Raw genomic sequence first — 19,745 nt, forward strand, 5'->3', positions numbered from 1 at the left:
TGCAACAGGTTTGTGGCGTGGTCGATGGGCATGAGATCAATTGGTTGATCCAATTAGGTGTGATCACCTCCCCAAGTTTGCTCCTAAATTGCATATTAATCCACAGACCCATAGGGGTGCGTATTATAATATGCAATTTAGGGGCTACTGTAAAGTATGGATGAGCACTGCATCGCGCATTATTAAATCAACCCCATAAGGTTGTTCATAGAATATGCAGAACAACAGCACAGAACCATGTCTGGTATACAGAGTAAAATAATTAAGTATTAAAGACAATTTGTGAGGTTAGATTTAAAATTATCCAATAGCCCTGGCATCTTAAATTATTTGGCCGGACGGGAGATTGGGCGCGATAAACAAATTGAATCGACATGTTTAACCAATGAATGTATCATTTGGTCCAACAGAGCCTGTTCTCCCCCTCTACAAATTTATACACCTCTGACTAAATTCTATTCCCATAGTTCTGTTGCCTGCTTACTGGAAAAACAAATTGCGCACCTCTCTAGTGAAGGTAATTAAGTCAATAAAATTTTCAGTGGTGTGCCGCCACACACATTACCACTTATATCAGTAAGCAATCTTCCCAGGTGTTCATTGCACACCTCTAATTACTGGGAGGAAAAATGAGCAAAGATATATATCACTGCAGTGTACCTCTACCAATGTTCCGGGGGCACATCATGGGGTCGGGAAGACGGGACAGAATTGCCCCTTAAAACTTAGCTGCATCTGCGTAATTAAAATAATTAATGTGAAGAAAAGATCCATGAGGCTTTAAATAGAAAAAAACATCTACGCCTTGTTTATTAACAAAAAAGCAAAACTTCTATTGTGTTCACGTAACCAGTCTGCTGCAGACAAACAGGACGTCTCCAGCTATGAAATTCTCCAGTCATGAATCAGTTCTCCACTGTGGCCACTAATCAGCTATGGAAAAGACTAACTGGACATCAGGTCTGACGGGCAAGAGGTTGTCGCCCAAACATCTTCCTGGTGGCACCAAGCTAACAAATAGTAATATGTGCCCCAAATGTCCGGCATGCCAGGCACTTTCTCTGGTTCAGTTCTCCACCTCCTCCTACTCTTCCACCGCTTCATCCTCATCCATCTTTTCTTATTCTTCCTCTACCTCTTCTTCCCGGCTCCTGTCCTGGTCGTCACCATCTGTTTTCTTGTCCTTGTCTTTCTTCCTCATCTCAGTGGCTTCTTTCTTTCCCTTCTGGTCCCATCTGTAATCTGAGGGACAGGAAATAAAAAGTCAAAATTCGTCTCTGCATGTCGCTAAACTAAAGCAACCAGATGGAGAGGTTACCACTTGGGAAAGGCACCCCACACCAGCCTTACTAACATATGGCGCTCTGTGACCATCTACCCAACATCAGCTACAATGAGCCACACAAGTAATGTTGGTAGGCCCCACGCGTTTCGTACTGAAAAACTGCAGGTCATATTTAAAGCTGTATTGAGGTAAGTTTGCTCAATGTTGCAGAACAGGAGTCATGAGCAACCACTAAGGTATCATGTTCAGCACCCCTATACCTCTGATGTTCTGAAAAGTTATCTTCAGATTTTCACAGAGACCTTCTAAAAAGGGATGTAAAATCATATATGCAGGAAAGTTAGAGTCTTCCAGACAAACTTTCCCTATACCACGCCCCACCTATTCTGCGTCCGGTTTGGTGGTTTCACTGACCGCAGTCCATCGCGTAACAGCGAGGAATGGTAAAACTATGGCGACAGCTGTCAAACACTGTATCTTGGGTTCGGGAGCGCTCACCCTCCAGGGACTCTTTCAGTGGAGTCAGGAACCGCTGAAACTCCATCTCCTCCACGGTCGCCAACACATCAGTCTCATTCAGCGTCTTCCTCTTCCCCTTCATTGCAAAGTTATTAGCACTAAAGAAATAATAGTATTGAAAAGCACAGAAATTATATGTTCCCATATAATGAATGGCAGACAGCAGCAAGTCAATGACTTAATACAGAGTCTGGGAAGGGTTTTATCATCAATACATAGAAATAAAATTATAACTTTACATATTTAATAGCATAGCCTTTACGACTCTATTTGGTATATGTCAGGGAACAAGACAGGCTACATACTCTATAATCGCAACCATACTCAAAGGTGATAATTAGTAAACAAAAAACGAATTGTGCACATAGAGGCACCAGAGCAGAGAGCAACACCTCAGGCAGGAGAGAGGAACTGCACGGATTGTGCAAGGTGCAGGGTGCTAGAATGATCACTAAAATGGCAAGTGGGGGTGGGGAGGGGGATACGATTATTTTTTTTGTAGCCTGCTAGAATAAAATTACTCTCAATATTGAGCACAACAGAGTGTCGGTCTCATAACATAGTACAGCATGAAAGCAAAACAAAACAAAAAAAAGGCTCTGATGCTATAAAGACATTGAAAAGCAGAGAACACATCCCAAAATACAATGGGCACAATTCAATTCAACGTGAATTGAATAGCAGCAGGAAGGAGCTCCGTTTAATTCTGTGCGTTGTTAGGCTGGGGAATGCCCGTTCTCCTGCCCCTCACGTCTTAAACACGATGTTTAGTCGCGAGAAATGGGCATTCTCCGACTAAACTTCCCTCCGTGATGCTGTTATATATATATATATATTTATATATTTGTATATATAAAAATGGTGATGCAGTCACACAAAAAAAGAATCTATACAGAAAAACCCCAAAACATACACCAGGAGGTAGCGTACAACACGAAGACACTGGCTGTCCGCGAGATTACACTGCGCGCTTCCTTTGAAATGTTAACGCCCTCTGCTGGTGAAAGAGAAACCGTAAGGATCAGATTGTTGTTTTTTTTAACCACTTCTTTCTTTATTGAAGCATCAAAAGACACAAATAGATTCAATTATAGTATATAATTGCAAACAAAACAGTTTAGAGTCAATTATAACATCACGTTTGTTTACAGTACAAAAAAACCCAAAAACAATATGGATGAAATCCGGAACCGGACCAAACGACCCCAGTATTTTAAAACTATATTGGTGGGTCCTGAAGGAGAATACGAGTCTCGTACCACAAAGTGTACCGGAAACAGTGATAGATAGTCTCTTTAGTGGAGGCAGGAGAACCTCAATATAACTCTCCCATGTTGCAAAAAATTGTTTAATATGTGTTTCTTTCTGGAGGGAAGTTTCCAACCAATCCATATAGAAAATAAAGAAAACCTTTTCTTTAAACATTGGTGGAGAACTCTGTATCCATAAAAGCAAAACGAGCAGCAGAAGTTGCCAATAACAACTTTTTAACATCTCTAGGAACACGAGTATCAACAGGTATAAAGCCAAATATAGCCCATACGGATGTTAGCGGGACAAGGATCAGATTGTTTATTAAAGTGCATTTACCGGCTACTTACAATGTATCATCCTTCGTGTAAGGCCCAGTGTCACGCTACAAGGGTTCCATATTCATTTTAAACACCCCCCAGATATGATGCTCCGCGTGTGGTACCTTTTACTATCTATAATTATATTTATCTAGATGATACATAGAGCAGTTTTCTCTATGAAGTTTCATTATGATGATGGTGATTTAGAGGTGCACAGCGCGACTGCGACTATCGGACGTATTCAATTATATTCAAAAAATGCCATTTGGCGAAAAGTTTCAGCGATTTGGATTTTTCGCCTGTTTTCAAAGTATCGCCGTATTCAATTCCAGGTCGTTTTTGCATACGCGGAAAGTCAATGCAATGTAATGCAATAATAAGGATGTTAAAAAACTTCAATACCCTAAATAGTTTTATTAGGGCTAGTGGAACACATCTACATTGATCCCCAATATTAGTGCATCTTTTGGGGGGCTTCAGGCTGATTTACCCGATTCTGACAGTATTTTCCGCCTGTTCTGCATTCGCCGCTTGCCGTTTCGCTTGGTTAGTAACTGAATAGGGCAAAAAGTGGGGACGTACACGATAAGTTTTTGCGTCCAAAACACGCGATGTAGGCAAGAAAGTTGGATAGGCTGAACTTTTTCACAGAGGCGAAACTAATTGAATAGGGTACTATATGCTAATGCAGCAGCCACTAAGACGCCCACTGGTTGCGCTAGTGCGCTAAGCCGTTTGTTGTGCGAAAAAAGATGCACCATTGGACATTGCACCAGCCCTGTGGAAGTGACAATTAGGAGTCAGAAAATGGCCGCCAGTGCCAGTGCGAATAGACAGTTGCTGGCGGCGCCATACCAGAATCTGGCCAGCCACCCCTGTTAGCTCCATGTAGCACCCCTGAAATTGTCTCTCACTGCATATGAATTTGTTCTGCGACTCCCAATGGCACCATTGGAATTTATGCACTGTGCGGCACGGACATGTATGCAGACTAAAAGCATCGGACGTTTGCGTCTGTCATCCAGATGGTATTACCCCATAGAAGCCTATGGGCTCCTATTCTCCTGGAGAGGGGTGCCCCGGATCCCTCTCTGTTGGTCCTTGAGAGCTGCTCATGCACAGTGTGTGCCGAGGACCCGAACCAGAAAGCAGTGTGATAGCGTTACACTATCACACAGCTTCCAGCTTTATTCCAGGGCAGGCTCTTATCAGAGCCCATCTCCTGGCAAGAAGATTTTAGTAAATTTGCATGAAAATATTAATTAACACATTGTGAATTTGGGTATAAAATATTTATCACAACTACATTAAAAATGTGGATTGTGATAAATGAGTCTCAGTAACAGACTTGCCATCCTTAGGTTCAGTTTTGTGGCGCTGAATGCGAAGAGTGGATGTGTATGGGGCAGGAGGGTAGATGTGTATGGGAGAGGAGGTGGATTTGTAGTGGGGAGAAGGGTAAAAGTGTAGTGGGGAGAAGGGAGCATGTGTGTGGTGGAGGAAGGGGATTTGTAGGGGGAGGTAGAAAATGTGTAAAGGAGGAGGGCGGTATGTAGTGGGGGGGAAAGATGTGGCAGGGAAGAGATATGATTGAAGGGAGAGGAGGAGGTAAGAAGGGGATAATAGAGGAGCAAGGAAAAGGAGGGACATTGACAGAAGGTGGGAGAGGAGAGTGGGGAAGACAATGGGTCAGATGGGACAAGAGTAGCGGATAGATCCTCCTCCGTAGATGTACCCCGAAGTCATCAGTTGCTGTCCAACGTCATTCCCCACTATCCACGTGGACATAGAGGGGGAATTTAATTCTGTGGTGAGCGAAGTGAGCCCACAAGGGGATAAGTATATATACACAATATATATATATATATATATAATATACACACACACAGTATGTATATATATATTTTTAGATATATATATATATATATATAAAGATGTATACATATATATATATATATATAATATATGCATGTGTGTATATATATATATATATATATATATGTCGATTGTGTATAAACAGGTAAAGGCAGTGGTGAATAAATAGGTCCCTAGGTGCAGTGAGCAGGGGGGTTAGGTGTGAGGCAGTCATGTGGGAGGTGAGCAGCAGTGTTGGGCAGCAATTACTCCTCCTCCCCCCTCCCAAAGAGAGCCACAGTTATTTACCGGCACTGAGGTCACTTCTCCGGATGGGGCGATATAGCAGCCACCAGTCCAACTACCGCCAGCACCCCCCGGCTGCCACTGCAGCTGTCCCCGGTGGCTCCTTCTGGCACCCGGAAGTGCCCGCTATTCGGAGCATACCACAGAAGTCCTGTCAGCTGATGTGAGCCGGCCAGACAGGCAGGCTGGCAGAGGACCAGCCGGCCCTAATGCTGCACAGTTGTACCGGCCTGGGAAGCAGGTGGCACCCTGCCCCCCGGCCCAGCCCGCCTCTGGTGTCTACATAAATATACCCCCAAGGTGGTTATGGTAATCGCTCGAGCAAATACTAGACATATAGGGGAGTTTTATCCATGCATCAGACCAATAGTAGGGACAATGTGTAAGAAAATAAAGACAAAGGGGGTTTACAGGCAGCAGGGGTGGGGATTCTATAGCTACAGTTAGCAAACAGCAGATTTTGGGGGAACAACAGGGCTCTGCCAGTCAGGGCATGCTGGGACTTGTAGTTCCACAGCAATAAAGCGCCACTCCATGTGCAGGCACTGGGGGCGGAGGGACGTAAGTCATCATACCCGCCAGGTGTCTCTGCTCTCCGATGCACCCACTAAGTTCCATCCGTCACGCTTTTCAGACACTGTCCTGACGTCCCACCCGTGGGCTGAATTTGGAAGGGGGGGGGCATTGGGAGATCCTCTCTCTCCTTCTGAATAGACGCTGTGTATATGTCCGTGGCACCCATTCAGTGAGGAGAAGGACTGTGTTCATAACAAGCAGCTCCCGGAGTGCTGGAGAAAAAAAAACACCAACCATGAACCAATAAATAGAAAGGGGGAAGGGAGTAACAAAGGCTACAGAGAATAGAATTAAGTAGAGAGATCAATTTGCAATTTGAAAGGGAGATAAATTTTCGATTTGGTAGGGGTGTGGGTGAGGAGAGACTGGATTGTGGAACGAAACACAAAAAGAATATAAGAAACATGGAGAGGGGCAAGTTCCTGTGACTTTTTTTTTCTCTGAGTGCAAGGATCTAAAACCTATCTTCAATGCACATGCAAATTCATTCTTAAATGAAGGCTGGACAAAACCTATAAATCAAGTTTAGATTGTAAGCTCTCAGGAGCAGGGCCCTATCTATCATGTGTTTTTCTTCCGTCACTTATACAATCATCTCCTCTTCACTGCCTACAACGTCATCAGACCCTTGGGTTCTGACACCCTGCTAATAATTTGGGTAGTATGTTGCAGCAACACTTATAAACCTTGTCCATGACCTGCAATGTTCTGTACTGTAAGCAGGCTTGCCTACCCTCCCGATTTGGTCGGGAGCCTCCCGAATATCGGGTGCCGCTCCCGACCCCCCGGAAAGGCAGGCAAGCCTCCCGGCTGCCGCCTACCCCCCCAGACTAATAGTAAAAACCCCCGCTGGCGGGGGGCCCGATGACGCGATTCGCACTGAATCGCGTCATCGTGGCTCCGCCCCCTGCTTCACAATGCCTTTTTTCCGGCATTGTGAAGAGGGGGCGGGGCCACGATGAAGCGATCGTGTGGCCCCGCCCCCAAAACGGCATCATAGCCCGGCCACACCCCCCACACAATGCAGGCATTCAGCTCCCTCCCGGAAGGAGGGAGCTGAATGTCGGCAAGTATGACTGTAAGTCACTTTGTTCATACTATTTCTGTAAGGTGCTGCGGACCCCTTGTGACACCATTTAAATAAAGGATAATAATAATTATAACTGTTTCCAAGATATCTTGAATTTTATTACTTACCTCAAAAACTTCTTCCTGTGATTGAAAAGAGTGCAATCAATTACCATCAACTGCCTGGATCAGTGATTCCCAGTACTTATGGCCCACCAACCAGGGCCGTAACTAGGGCCACACATTGCACAGTTCTCTGTCGGCGGCACTGTCTCCACCCCACGGCCCCTGCTTCTGGCTGCAGGGTGCCATCGCTGCGACAGTGCTGCCTGTAGCATCCATTGGATGCCATAATTACAGCTGCCCGGAGCGCCTTGAAATATGCTCTGGGCACTGCTGCAGCTTCAGGTAGCGGCGGCCCGTCCGATTATGCGCTACATCATACACAAAGGGGGCGTAGCCAGCACAGGGCGCTCAGAGCCCTAGTTATGGCTCTGCCACCAACAGTGCATGTTTTAAAAGATTTCCCAATTATCACATGTGAAATAATTAACACTACCTTTGAATCTTTTAACATGTATGTCAGTAATGAATACACCTGTACACATTCTAGATCTGCAAAACATGTACTGTTAGTGGGCCATGTGAACTCCCTCTACTACGGTTGCTAAGGAACCGCAGCTCAGAACAGGGCCTGAAAGGAGAGGACGTGGCCAAGCATCATCCAGGGAACAGGGCTACCAGGTCCTATCATAAAAAGAGACACTGGCACATCTGTAGAGTCAGAGTGGCGATTATGTAACATAAATTGCCAGCAGAGTGTAATGGAGCATACGATAACGATTTAAAATATCGTTCAATCGTTCGTATCTGAAAGAAAATCTGACATATCTGACATGCCTGAACGATGGACGATGAACGATGCGCGTTCCCGATGGTCAGATAACGATATCTGACATCTGATGTGTTTGCAGTCAGACTTCGACGACTCCATTAATTTTAATGCAGTCAGAAATCGTTCAATCGTTCAAATCTTTGGTAAAATCGTTCAATCGTTCATCTGACAGATCTGACAAATCTGACCGTGTGTATTTTCCATAACCACCAGTAAGGGGCATTGAATAACAGTTCATGAGTGAACTGGGGTTATGGCTGAGGTCACTCAAGAAAGTTGGCAGGGCTAGCACTGGGCAAAGGAAGCTATAAGGATAAAGAAGGAGATATATCAAGCCATGGAGAGAGATAAAGTACCAACCTAACAGCTCCTATCACTTGTGTTTAAAAAATTACAGGAGCTGATTAGTTGGATTTTAGTTCTCTCCACTTTATCACTCTCCAAGGCTTGATACATCTCCCTCAAAGTCATTAAAAAAACTGTGCTATATATGAAGAAATAATAAAAAGATAATAAAGATATGCTGTACATGAAAAGTATCGATTCCTACCTATCAATACACTCTAAAATTGTCGCTATTTAGCGTTATGAGTCGCACAAGAAATAATTGCTTTCAGACTTTGATTGTGGTTCCAAAGCACAAAAAGTTTTTATTCAACATAAAAGCAGATAGTTACACGCTGTGATCTAAATTACAATTAGCGCAAACAAATTATACAGTCACAAGATACAGTCATTACATACGCATGCGCTCTGGATCCAGATCCCGGCATTGAAGATGAAACCTCCGTCAACAGCAAAGCAAGATGACTGGCATCTAGTTTCAGAGAGCCTACATATATACTCCTACAGAGATAGGCAATACAATAGAACAGGTTGGCATGATTCCATTGGTTCTTCTTCCTGGTTCTTCTGTTACAGTACAGTTCATAGGTCAATTCGTATGGTCACAGTCCAGCCTCCAACAGCTCTTTGTGTCCATTTTCCCACTGCATAACAAATCTAAACTGGCTGGATTACAGGATACATTTTAATGTCTAACTCTCTATGATCCATAATTTGCAGACACATGTTGCGATCTCCTCACCGATGAAACCGGAAATCTGCAAAGACACAGTGGTTTAGAATGACACCAAACACAGTCTGCTTATCATATACTAAACCTTAGATATCAACTAACATGTGTTTCACAACATTACTGATAATGAATAAAACCTTAAATATTAACCTTAATGCCAGGGAACCTTTTTATGTAAGTGTGCAGTGTGTAAGTATTGGAGTATTGAGAAAAGACGCTAGTTAGCGTTGTGCGACTACGTGTTTTGTGGAGTACACCGTGGTATGTGTTTTGCAGGGTTGATCATATTATATGTTTTAGTGACTGTCTGTATTTATATAATGAGGACTTTTAACATCTTTCTATTGCGTGGGAATTGCACAACGCTAAATAATAGCATCGCCGTATGTACTTATGTGTGATATTCACAAAAATGGCGCTGGGCAGCCAGTCGCAAAATGGCGTCTTGTTGCCATTCGCAAAATGGCGTCGTGCAGATTTAATTTAAAACAGATTCTGTCTCAGCGAATTATCCGGCTTCGACAAAAGATAAGGGACAGAATAGGGTGAAAAAGAGAATAAAGAAAGAGCAAGGCAAGTCAAAAGACAGAAAACATGCCATGTCAGTAAAAAAAAATCAATTCATAATCATATCAATAACTATAATAGATTATGTATCTCAAACTATAGTGTTCATTTAGTCCATTTGGGCTGATGGTACCAAGTCTATTGATCCATTTTGCTTCTAAACAGGGTAAAAGGTTGGTACGATCACCTCCCTATGGAGGGATGGGTACATGGGGCCCGATTCAGAGCCGCTCGCAAGCGCTGTGCGCTCGAAAGTGGCTCGATGTTAATGCCCTGCGCATGCGCGAGCCCCACTGAGCGACTGAAGTTCAGTCACCACGGGGCTTGCAACAAGACAGGGTGGCTGTCGATGTTGATTGACAGCTCGCCCCGTTTTGTGGGCGGGTAGGGGGGATGGCCGGACAAACGCAGGCGTTCCCTTAGGAACGCCTGGCATTTGTTGGGAGGGGTTACTGACATCACTAGTGATGTCAGTAGTGGACTTCCTGCTCTATTAGAGCAGAAAGTCCACTCGGGCTTGCAGCAGCTAGACCCTACCCCAGGGTCTCGTCGCAAGCCTGAAGGTCGCGAAAGTCTCCTGGCCACTCACACAAGCTTTGCGAGCGGTTGGAAAAAAAAAAAAACGCCTACATTCAGAGCGAGCGCCAGCCAGCAGCGAGCCTAAGAATGAGATAATGTAGCCTAAGAATGAGACAATGTGCTTCAATAAATCTGGATGATGATGCATATCTCACGTTTCACTGCAAAATCACTGTTTTCAATATATACAAAACTGCATATGGAGTACTTAAGCTAAGGAATCTCAGCAACCCACAGCTGAAATTCAGATGTTTTCTAACAAATACAGATGCCACATTCAGGTTAATCCATTATATATTCATGAAAGTACTGCTGAGTCCATTCTTAGCGCTTTGACATGATTTTACCACAATAAATATCAGCAGAGATCTTACAGCTTTCAGCTGCTCATTCTTTATAAATTAAGGAGCGCCACATGTGATGCTAATGACTGAGGGGCATATGTATCAAGCACTTTCTGCATAATGTTATGTATTGTTGCTAGTACAGCCATGGCCAAAAGTTTTGAGAATGACACAAGTATTGGTTTTCACAAAGTTTGCTGTTTCGGTGTTTTTAGACCTTTTTGTCAGATGTTACTATGGTATACTGAAGTAGCATTACAAGCATGTCATAAGTGTCAAAGGCTTTCATTGACAATTACATTAAGTTTATACAAAGAGTCAATATTTGCAGTGTTGACCCTTCTTTTTCAAGACCTTTGCAATTCGCCCTGGCATGCTGTCAATCAACTTCAGGGCCACATACTGACTGATGGCCGCCCATTCTTGCCTAATCAATGCTTGGAGTTTGTCAGAATTTGTGGGTTTTTGTTTGTCCACCCGCCTCTTCAGGATTGACCACAAGTTCTCAATGGGATTAAGGTCTAGGGAGTTTCCTGGCTATGGACCCAAAATTTTCTTGTCCATTTTGATGTAGGCCAGATTTTTATGGTCCGTGAGACCCGTCACCATATGATTAGCCCCCTCTAACCAGTGCCTCCTGTCCTCAAATGCCCATTTAATGGCAAGAAGCTCCCGGTTGCCAACATCATAGTTCCTCTCAGCGGAGTCTAATTTCCGGGAAAAATATGCATACGGATAAAACTTGCCATCCTTCTGAGAGAGGATAGGCCCACTCCAATCTCAGACGCGTCCACCTCAATGACAAATGGCAATTCTGGGTAGGGATGCCAAAGAACATTAGCGGACACAAAGCTATTTTAAGTGCTTTGAAGGCTTGAATGGCAGTAGTCGACCAATTAGCAATATCAACTCCTTTTTTAGTTAATTCTATGATGGGCGAGACAACAGAGGAGAAGGCTTTAATGAATCTGCTATAGTAATTTGCGAAATCCAAAAAACGCTGGATGGCCTTCAACGTAATGGGTTGCTCCCAATCCAAGATGGCCTTAACTTTGCCAGGGTCCATGGAGAAACCTTGCAAAGAAATAATGTAGCCTAAGAATGAGACCTCCACGTCAAACTTTCATTGCTCCAGCTTGGCAAACAAGTTGTTATCCAATAATCTTTGCAAGACCTGCCTCACATGCCTACGATGTTCCTCCACGGACTTGTAATAGATGACGATATCATCTAAATAAACCACTGCAAAGACTCCCAGAAAATCCCATAACACCTCATTACTGCTGGGGAGTTGGAGAGGCCAAACGGCATAACTAGATACTCAAAATGTCCAGAATGGGTGTTAAATACCATCTTCCACTCATCTCCTTCTCTGATGCGAATGAGGTTATAGGCGCCTCTAAGATCAATCTTTGAAAAAATGGAAGCCTCACGCAGTTGGTCAAAGAGAACAGTGATGAGCAGCAAGGGATACGCATTCTTGACTGTGATCTTATTCAGTCCACGGAAGTCAATGCATGATCGGAGTGATCCATACTTCTTCTGGACAAAGAAAAAACCTGCTCCTACTGGTGATTTAGAAGGACAAATTAATCCCTTGTCCAGAGCCTCCTGAATATATTCCTGCATGGCTTTATCCTCCGGGATGGACAACGCATACAATCTGCCCTTTGGAAACCTGGGACCTGGTAACAGATCAATGGCACAATCAAATGATCGGTGAGGTGGAAATACATCTGCTTTTTTCTTCAAAAACACTTCGGCTAGGTCACGATAAGGAGCAGGAATGGATGAAAGTTCTGACGAGAAGGCAGCAGCAAGAATAATGGGGCGAGTAGGGCACTGAGAGAAACAAGCAGATCCCCACTTGCCATTGGATCACTGGGTTATGCTTTTTCAGCCAAGGTAATCCCAACACAACTGGAGCCAGTGGACATTAGAGTAGGAGGAAAGACAACTCTTCCAGATGCAGAGCCCCATTTGGTTAATTGTAATGGAGAAGTCCGAAAAGGCAACCGGAACTTTAGAAAGACTTTCGCCATCCAGACCAATAACTGACACATGACTGGATAAGGACTCAGCATTCAGGCCCAACGTTCTGAAAAAAGAAAGGTCCATAAAATTATCTGCAGCACTGCTATCCACGAATTTTAGGGACGGAAATTTGAGAATTGGCCAAATGAATCACTGTGGTGATAAGGACAGAATTTTCAGGGGAGATGGATGCAAGGCCTCGATGTACCTCTCCTAGTTCATCTAGAGCTTGCCTTTTCCCGACTTTACCGGGCAAAGTTGGACCAAATGTCCTTTACCACCACAGTAGAGGCAAAGACCTAATGAACGTCTTCTACATTTCTCTTCGGCCGGAAGATGAAAATCTCCCAGTTGCATTGGTTCTTCAGGCTCAGATGAAGCCATCCATACCGGAGATTGCGGAGGCAGAGAAGGCAGATACTTTTATACTCTGCGCTCCCGGAATCACTGTTCAATACGAATGGCCAAACTCATGAGGTCATCTAAGAAATCCGAAGAAGGATGTTGGACTAGGATATCTTTTATTTGATTGGACAGTCCCAAACGAAAATAGCTTTGTAAGGCCGGGTCATTCCAACCCACATCAACGGCCCATTTCCGGAATTCCGTAAAATAGTCCTCGGCTGCTCTGTTCTCCTGTTTCAAGGACTTGAGACTAGCCTCCGCCATAGCCACTTTATCAGGGTCATCATTAAGTAGACCCAATGCGGTGAAAAAAGAGTCCACAATATGTAATTGTGAAGGTCTGGGTTTGTTGTGGACCTGGGGTGGTGACAGGAGCAGACACAGAAGCAGATTTAAATAAAAAGGTGGAGTTTTTAATAGGTGATTTAGCAGACATGGGAATGGCAAAAGAAAAAGTCCAGGTTTAGCACTAAAGTGCACTTGATAACTGTTGTGAAGCAAATGGGAGAATCACCAGATAGTGACAGGCAGGAAATGTCCAGTATGCAGGTTTGGTGAGCTGTAACAAAGTGCAGGCAGAGGTAATGAAGTCCAGCTGGGAGTTAGAGTGTGAGGTAAGGTGCAGGGAAACAGCAGGTTCAGGTACTCAGGCAGGGGAAAGGTAAATTGAGGGTGCAGGGTGAGTCCAGCAGGTTTGGAGCAGGTAAGGTAACAGGCTTCCAGGCAGACAGTTAAGGTACAGGTACTCTCTCTCAGCCGCAGCTGAGAAACGTTGCACTGGCAATGAATGAAGGCTCTGGACCTTCCTAAATACCAGGTGCCGCGCTGTGACTGGCTGGAAAGAGCAGATGACCCACCAGGATTGGACAGCTTGAATCACATGACCTGAGGCAAGATGGCGGCACCCATGCCAAACGGAATGGAAACACCACCAGGCCTCAGTGACAATGTCCCCGCACAGAACCACACGCAGCCAATGCCCCTCGCCAAACACCAGCACCGCTGCCAGAGACCCCTCGCCACAATGACCTCACGGGTAATACCCGGTGACCACCATGCCGAGAAATCCTGGCGGTGACAGTAATGCCGTACTAGTGGAGGGAAGACCAAAGGCCCAAGTCTGAGGGTCTCCCTGTAATAGGGAAATTATGATTCCAACTTGATGGACCTGCGAGCCCAAGGACCTGGGCCGTAGCTTAAAATAGAGTTTGCAAATCTCCTTGAAATTCAAGAAATCCTTCCGATTCCCTGAAAACCGGTCAGGCAGATTAAGCTTAGGTTCAAGCACTGCAGGGGCTGAAGCACCTCGAGTCTCCTCAACATGATGAGAAAGCTCCTGCACTTTCTGAGTTAGTGCCTGAATCTGTGCGGCCAGAATTTGAGCAGGATTTTGTGAGGGATCCATGCTTTATGAATTAAAGAAGAATACCCTAATATGACAAAAAGTCTCGGTTTAGTGGCCGGTGATAATGTTTGGGTACGGGTATTATTTTTTGTTTACCTGCAACATCTTTGAGGGCTGGAACTCTTGGCTAGCTGCGGCCGTGGAGCAGCCTTGAGGGCTGGTAAGTCTTTGACTAGTCGGGGCCCGTGGGTAGTGAGGTAAGATGGCGGCCTTTAGGCCATAGAACAAGATGCCACCTTTGTGCTGTGTAACAGCCTTGGCAGGCGGTGACCTGTGAGCCGTATGAACAAGATGCGGCCTTTGGGCCGTGTAGCAGCCTTGGCAGGCTGTGGTGGCCTGAAGAAGGACCTGTGCCGCTGGGCTGACACAGTCGGAGGTACACTGGATTGCGTACTTTGGATGCTGGATTGCGGCCTATGCCGCCGGGTTGACACCATCACTTGGACATTGGAGTGCGGCCTGTGCCGACGGCGTGACACAAGCAGCTGGACGCATGAAGTGCGGTTGACACAAGCAGCTGGACACAGAACTGCGCACTCTGGACACTGAGGAAACTCCCTAGACCTTAATCCCATTGAGAACTTGTGGTCAATCATCAAGAGGCGGGTGGACAAATAAAAACCCACAAATTCTGACAAACTACAAGCATTGATTAGGCAGGAGTGGGCGGCCATCAGTCAGTATGTGGCCCTGAAGTTGATTGACAGCATGCCAGGGCGAATTGCAGACGTCTTGAATAAGAAGGGGTCAACACTGCAAATATTGACTCTTTGCATTAACTTAATGTAATTGTCAATAAAAGCCTTTGACACTTATGAAATGCTTGTAATTTTACTTCAGTATACCATAGCAATATCCAAAAAAAGGTCTAAAACACTGAAGCAGCAAACATCGTGCCAAATTCAATTCAGTGCAATGTTGAATAGCCATAGGAGGGAGCTCCTGCAAATATTCAATACATCGCAATGTTTGGGCGGCTAAAGGATTTCTTCTCGCACCCCACTGGGGATGCGAGGAGAAATCCGATAAAAGTGCCGGGCACGCAGCTGTTTGCCGACTAAGCGCAGCACCAACAGCCGCACTCTTTGGTCATGGCCGTACTAATAGCACAATGCAGGAGATTATTGATTGCCTCAGCACAGTTTTGAAAATTTATACTCAGTAAATTACCACTACTGCTATACTAAGAGCAATTTCTATAAAGGAAGTTAGGAATGTATTGTGAATCTGTGTTGGCCTCCCCCCTTCTCACAAATTGTTTATATTAGACTTTATTGCATCCCAATTTAGTATGTGTTTGAGCTTTCGGGGTGTTGTCCCAATCAGTGAGCACAGAGACACATGTTTGTAACTTTAGATACTAGAGCTCACTCAAGCTGCATAGCCGGTGGCTGCAATAGTCCGTGTTAAGATTCAAAGTGTTCAGATTATAAGTGTAATTACAATTTGATAACTAAGTCGGAGTTGCGCTGGAGTTAAACTGGAGGAAAACTAAGGGAAAAGAAACTCAAAACCAGAACACTTTCTGAACGACAACAAGCAACTTACTTATGTGAATTAACAAAATCAACATCTTCTGCTGTATGCATATCCAGGCAACTACTTACTGCACTCACTGCTTGGACACTGCAAATACTTCCATATCTGCGTACTGCTCTTGTTGATTGATCTTTGTTGATCATAACACTTCGGACTGGATCAGCTCAGGTATATTATAATTTTGTCCTCGTACTACATAAATTCAATTTTTATTGCCTTTTCCAATTGTGTCCCATCTATCCACTTTAATCATTTGTTTAATAACTAATTCCTGCACCCACTACTCACACACCTCTCTTTATATATCACTTTTGGAGCTGCACTCATACATTAGCAGCACTGTTCTTTTACATGTATTTTTGAACATTTAACAACTTTAATCCACACTGTCTCTATATCTCACAGCCTCCACTCCAGTTTTCATCTCACTTATTACCTTGTCCACAGCATGAACACCCTTACTTCAAACATCCCCCATATTCTATGTCCACATAATCCTCTACTTTATCCACCCCCATCCTCCCCCTCTTGTCTCCTCCACTTGTTGTTCCCCCTTTTTTCTCTCATCAGTTTGCTTTCCAACCCTCTGCTTCTTTCCCTCACCTTTCCTGGCCCTCCACTCTCAACCACCTCCCTCCCTCCATGGCCTTGTTACCCCACCACTATGTCCTCCTGGTTCTGCCTGTCACCTCCAGGGCTGCCAAGAGAAATTCTGGGCCCGAGTACTGCAACATCCTGTGGGACCACATCATGTATGGCTGCACCCAATTCTGAGTGGGTCTAGCATGTGAGATGTACCCACTAACAGGAGCATGGCATAGCACATAGCAGCTGGGACTAAAGTAGTCACTACTGTATTAGGATTGCGGGACAGTCCCATAATAGCTGCATTTTTATCAGGCTGTATATAGATGCTAAAATGTAACACACAATCATTAAAGTGCTACAACTTTATTTTGTACATCTCTCATGTAAATAACACATAAACAATCTATTTTCTGTCATAGAGATACAGTCAGGTGTATCTCTAAGCAACCAAAGAGTTTTTTAAGGCTACAAAGTGGAATGCTGTACAATGGCCAAGTCAATCCCCTGAACTGAATCCGATTGAGCATGCATTTCACTTGATGAAGACAAAACTGAAGGGAAAATGCCCCAAGAACAAGCAGGAATTGAAGACATTTGCAGTAGAGGCCTGGCAGAGCATCACCAGGGATGAAACCCAGCGTCTGGTGATGTCTATTTGTTCCAGACTTCAGGCTGTAATTGCCTGCAAAGGATTTGCAACAAAGTATTAAAAAGTGAAAGTCAGATTTAGGATTGTTTAGTTTGTCCCATTACTTTTGGCTCCTTAAAAAGTGGGAGGCACATATAGAAACCGTTGTCATTCCTACACCGTTCACCTGATTTGGATGTAATTACCCTCAAATTAAATCTGAAAGTCTGCAGTTAAAGCACATCTTGTTTGTTTCATTTCAAAGCCATTGTGGTGGTGAATAGATGCCAAAATATGAAAATTCTGTCAATGTCCTAATATTTATGCACCTGACTGTAGATGAAGGACTTAATTTTGACATAACATCAGGTCATCTTAAACACACACATTCCGCAGCACATATCCTAACCCACTGCTCCATGCTCCTTCCTCACTATCTACCCCATCTGTGTCGCCCCTGTCTGTCTGCCCTTCCCCTTTAGGATGTAAGCTCTCACGAGCAGGGCCCTCTTCCCTCACGTGCTTCTCCTCCCCCCTAAGTATAGTATCATTTACTCCTAACTCCCACAACAGCACCTAACACTTGGTTGCTCATGTCCTGCTGCTTATGTTATGCAGCTATGTTTATAACCATGCCCTTGTCCTGCATTGTTTTGTATTACTATTAATTGTTTTTCTTGTGTGCTCATTTATGTACTGTGTAAGGCGCTGTGAAACCTTTGTGGCACCATATAAATAAAGGATAATAATAATATTAATAATAATAAAGTATGAGGCTGAAGTTAGCCTCTTATTCGGCCAGCTTCTTATTCCCTTTTTATTCATCTTCCAGCTTCTTATTCAGAACATGTTATGTGAAAACAATTAAATAAAGTTAGAGCAGTAAGTCAACATTGTGTAAACAAAACATTGTGTCCCTTACACAAATTTCAATAGTATTTTACCTGGCACAAAATAGGTTTTGGGCATGAAATAGGGCAATAAAACGGGCACAGGCACCAGATGTAATTTTGAATAAGAAGCTGCAGTTGTGCAAGGGTTAAGTACCCTCGGTCAACAAATTTCACACTTGGAACCAACAGAGGGTGGTCACTTACATATGGCTCACTTGCAATTTGCCTTGACCAACAAGGTTTTGGGTATAAATAGGGTGGTAAAGCGGGCACAGGCACCAGATTTTGTCATTTTGAATAAGTAGCTGTAGTTGTGCAAGGATTAAATAGCATTGGTCAACAAAAGCCCCACACCTCTGAGCTCCGTAAGCTGACAATGTACACATGCGCAGCGTCAGCTTCCTCCAGAGAAGTCTTTCACTTCGCTGGGGATATAACTCTCAGGGACAGCGGTTACCACAACCGCTGTCCCACTGAGTCCCCCTTGGTACATAGCGGGAATATAATAGAGATGGATACATAATAATAGTGGAATTAGACCCCTAATTCATTACCTTATTATCACTTTTTATATATGGCCATCACAATGTTAAGCATTGCTAAACTAACCATAAAAAGAAAAAAACCCACACACCAAATTAAAATGATAAAAACTGCAATTTGCAAAAAATCTGTGCTGGAAACAAAGCAATGAAACCACAGAATCGGTATGTTACTTTATAATCATAATACAACATAGGAATTATTCAAAGATGAATTCAACACAAGTCAGCAACTAAAAATTTACAGAATAATTCCTCTGCAAGCTCAAACTTTTCACAGCAGAGCTAATAAACAATAGTACTGTAACCGTTCTGTTAAGACAGAGAATTATATAACTGACTTACCATTACCAGGGACTCAGGCACTGGTAGCTGTAAAACTGGTGAAGTGAATTGAGGCTCACATCATATGAGGCTGGCTGGGCAAGCCTAGACATTAACAGTGGAATGAGTGGATTAATCCTCACTGACCATAAGGAGGTTGATTACATTGCACAGTTGACTCCATTATCTATAGCAGTGGTTCTCAATAGGGATGGCCATCGGAAGCCCACCATCAAAAGATGTCTGGGCTTCCACCATCAAAACTTTTGATGCGATGGTAAGTAACCATCGCATCAAAAGTATTAGATTAAAAAAAACTATTAATTTGATGTTCGCATGCGCAAAAGATCCTTCTTGCACATGCGCAACAGCCTTATTTCAGGGCTGGCAGGGAACGAAACTGGGGGCAGGATGGCACTGGTGGCTGGGCAAGAGGCTCGATGCTGAGAGCTACAGGCAGGTACTGTGCAGCTCTCAGCATAAAAAAAAACAAACCCATCACAACAACATCGAACCATTACCATTCGATGGCGGCAAACATTGGAAATGCCTCCATCGAATGGTAAAAATACTGCCATCACAAGAAAAATAATGATGATCGGCAAACATTGACCGTCGATGTCCATCCCTAGTACTCAACCCCAGTCCTGAAGTACACCCAACATGTCATATTTTCAGGTTTTCTATAAGTGGAAACAGGTGGGATAATTACTGACCCAGCCAAATAGCTTCAGATTAAATC

General features: G+C 44.0%; 1 protein-coding gene across 1 annotated transcript; it reads right to left on the bottom strand.

Annotated features, from left to right (window-relative positions):
- Positions 1-903: 903 nt before the first annotated feature.
- Positions 904-19,101, bottom strand: LOC148523594 (DNA polymerase epsilon subunit 3-like). The gene is made up of 3 exons (XM_088472971.1): positions 19,025-19,101; positions 1,784-1,902; positions 904-1,242 (listed from the first exon to the last, which is right to left on the bottom strand). Exons 2-3 carry the CDS (start codon positions 1,884-1,886, stop codon positions 1,121-1,123), a joined length of 225 nt encoding a protein of 74 aa, XP_088329097.1. The 5' UTR covers positions 1,887-1,902; positions 19,025-19,101; the 3' UTR covers positions 904-1,120.
- Positions 19,102-19,745: the final 644 nt, after the last annotated feature.

The sequence above is a fragment of the Taudactylus pleione genome, unplaced genomic scaffold, assembly GCF_031769625.1.
Source record: "Taudactylus pleione unplaced genomic scaffold, aTauple2 ptg000129l, whole genome shotgun sequence".
Lineage (NCBI taxonomy): Eukaryota > Metazoa > Chordata > Amphibia > Anura > Myobatrachidae > Taudactylus > Taudactylus pleione.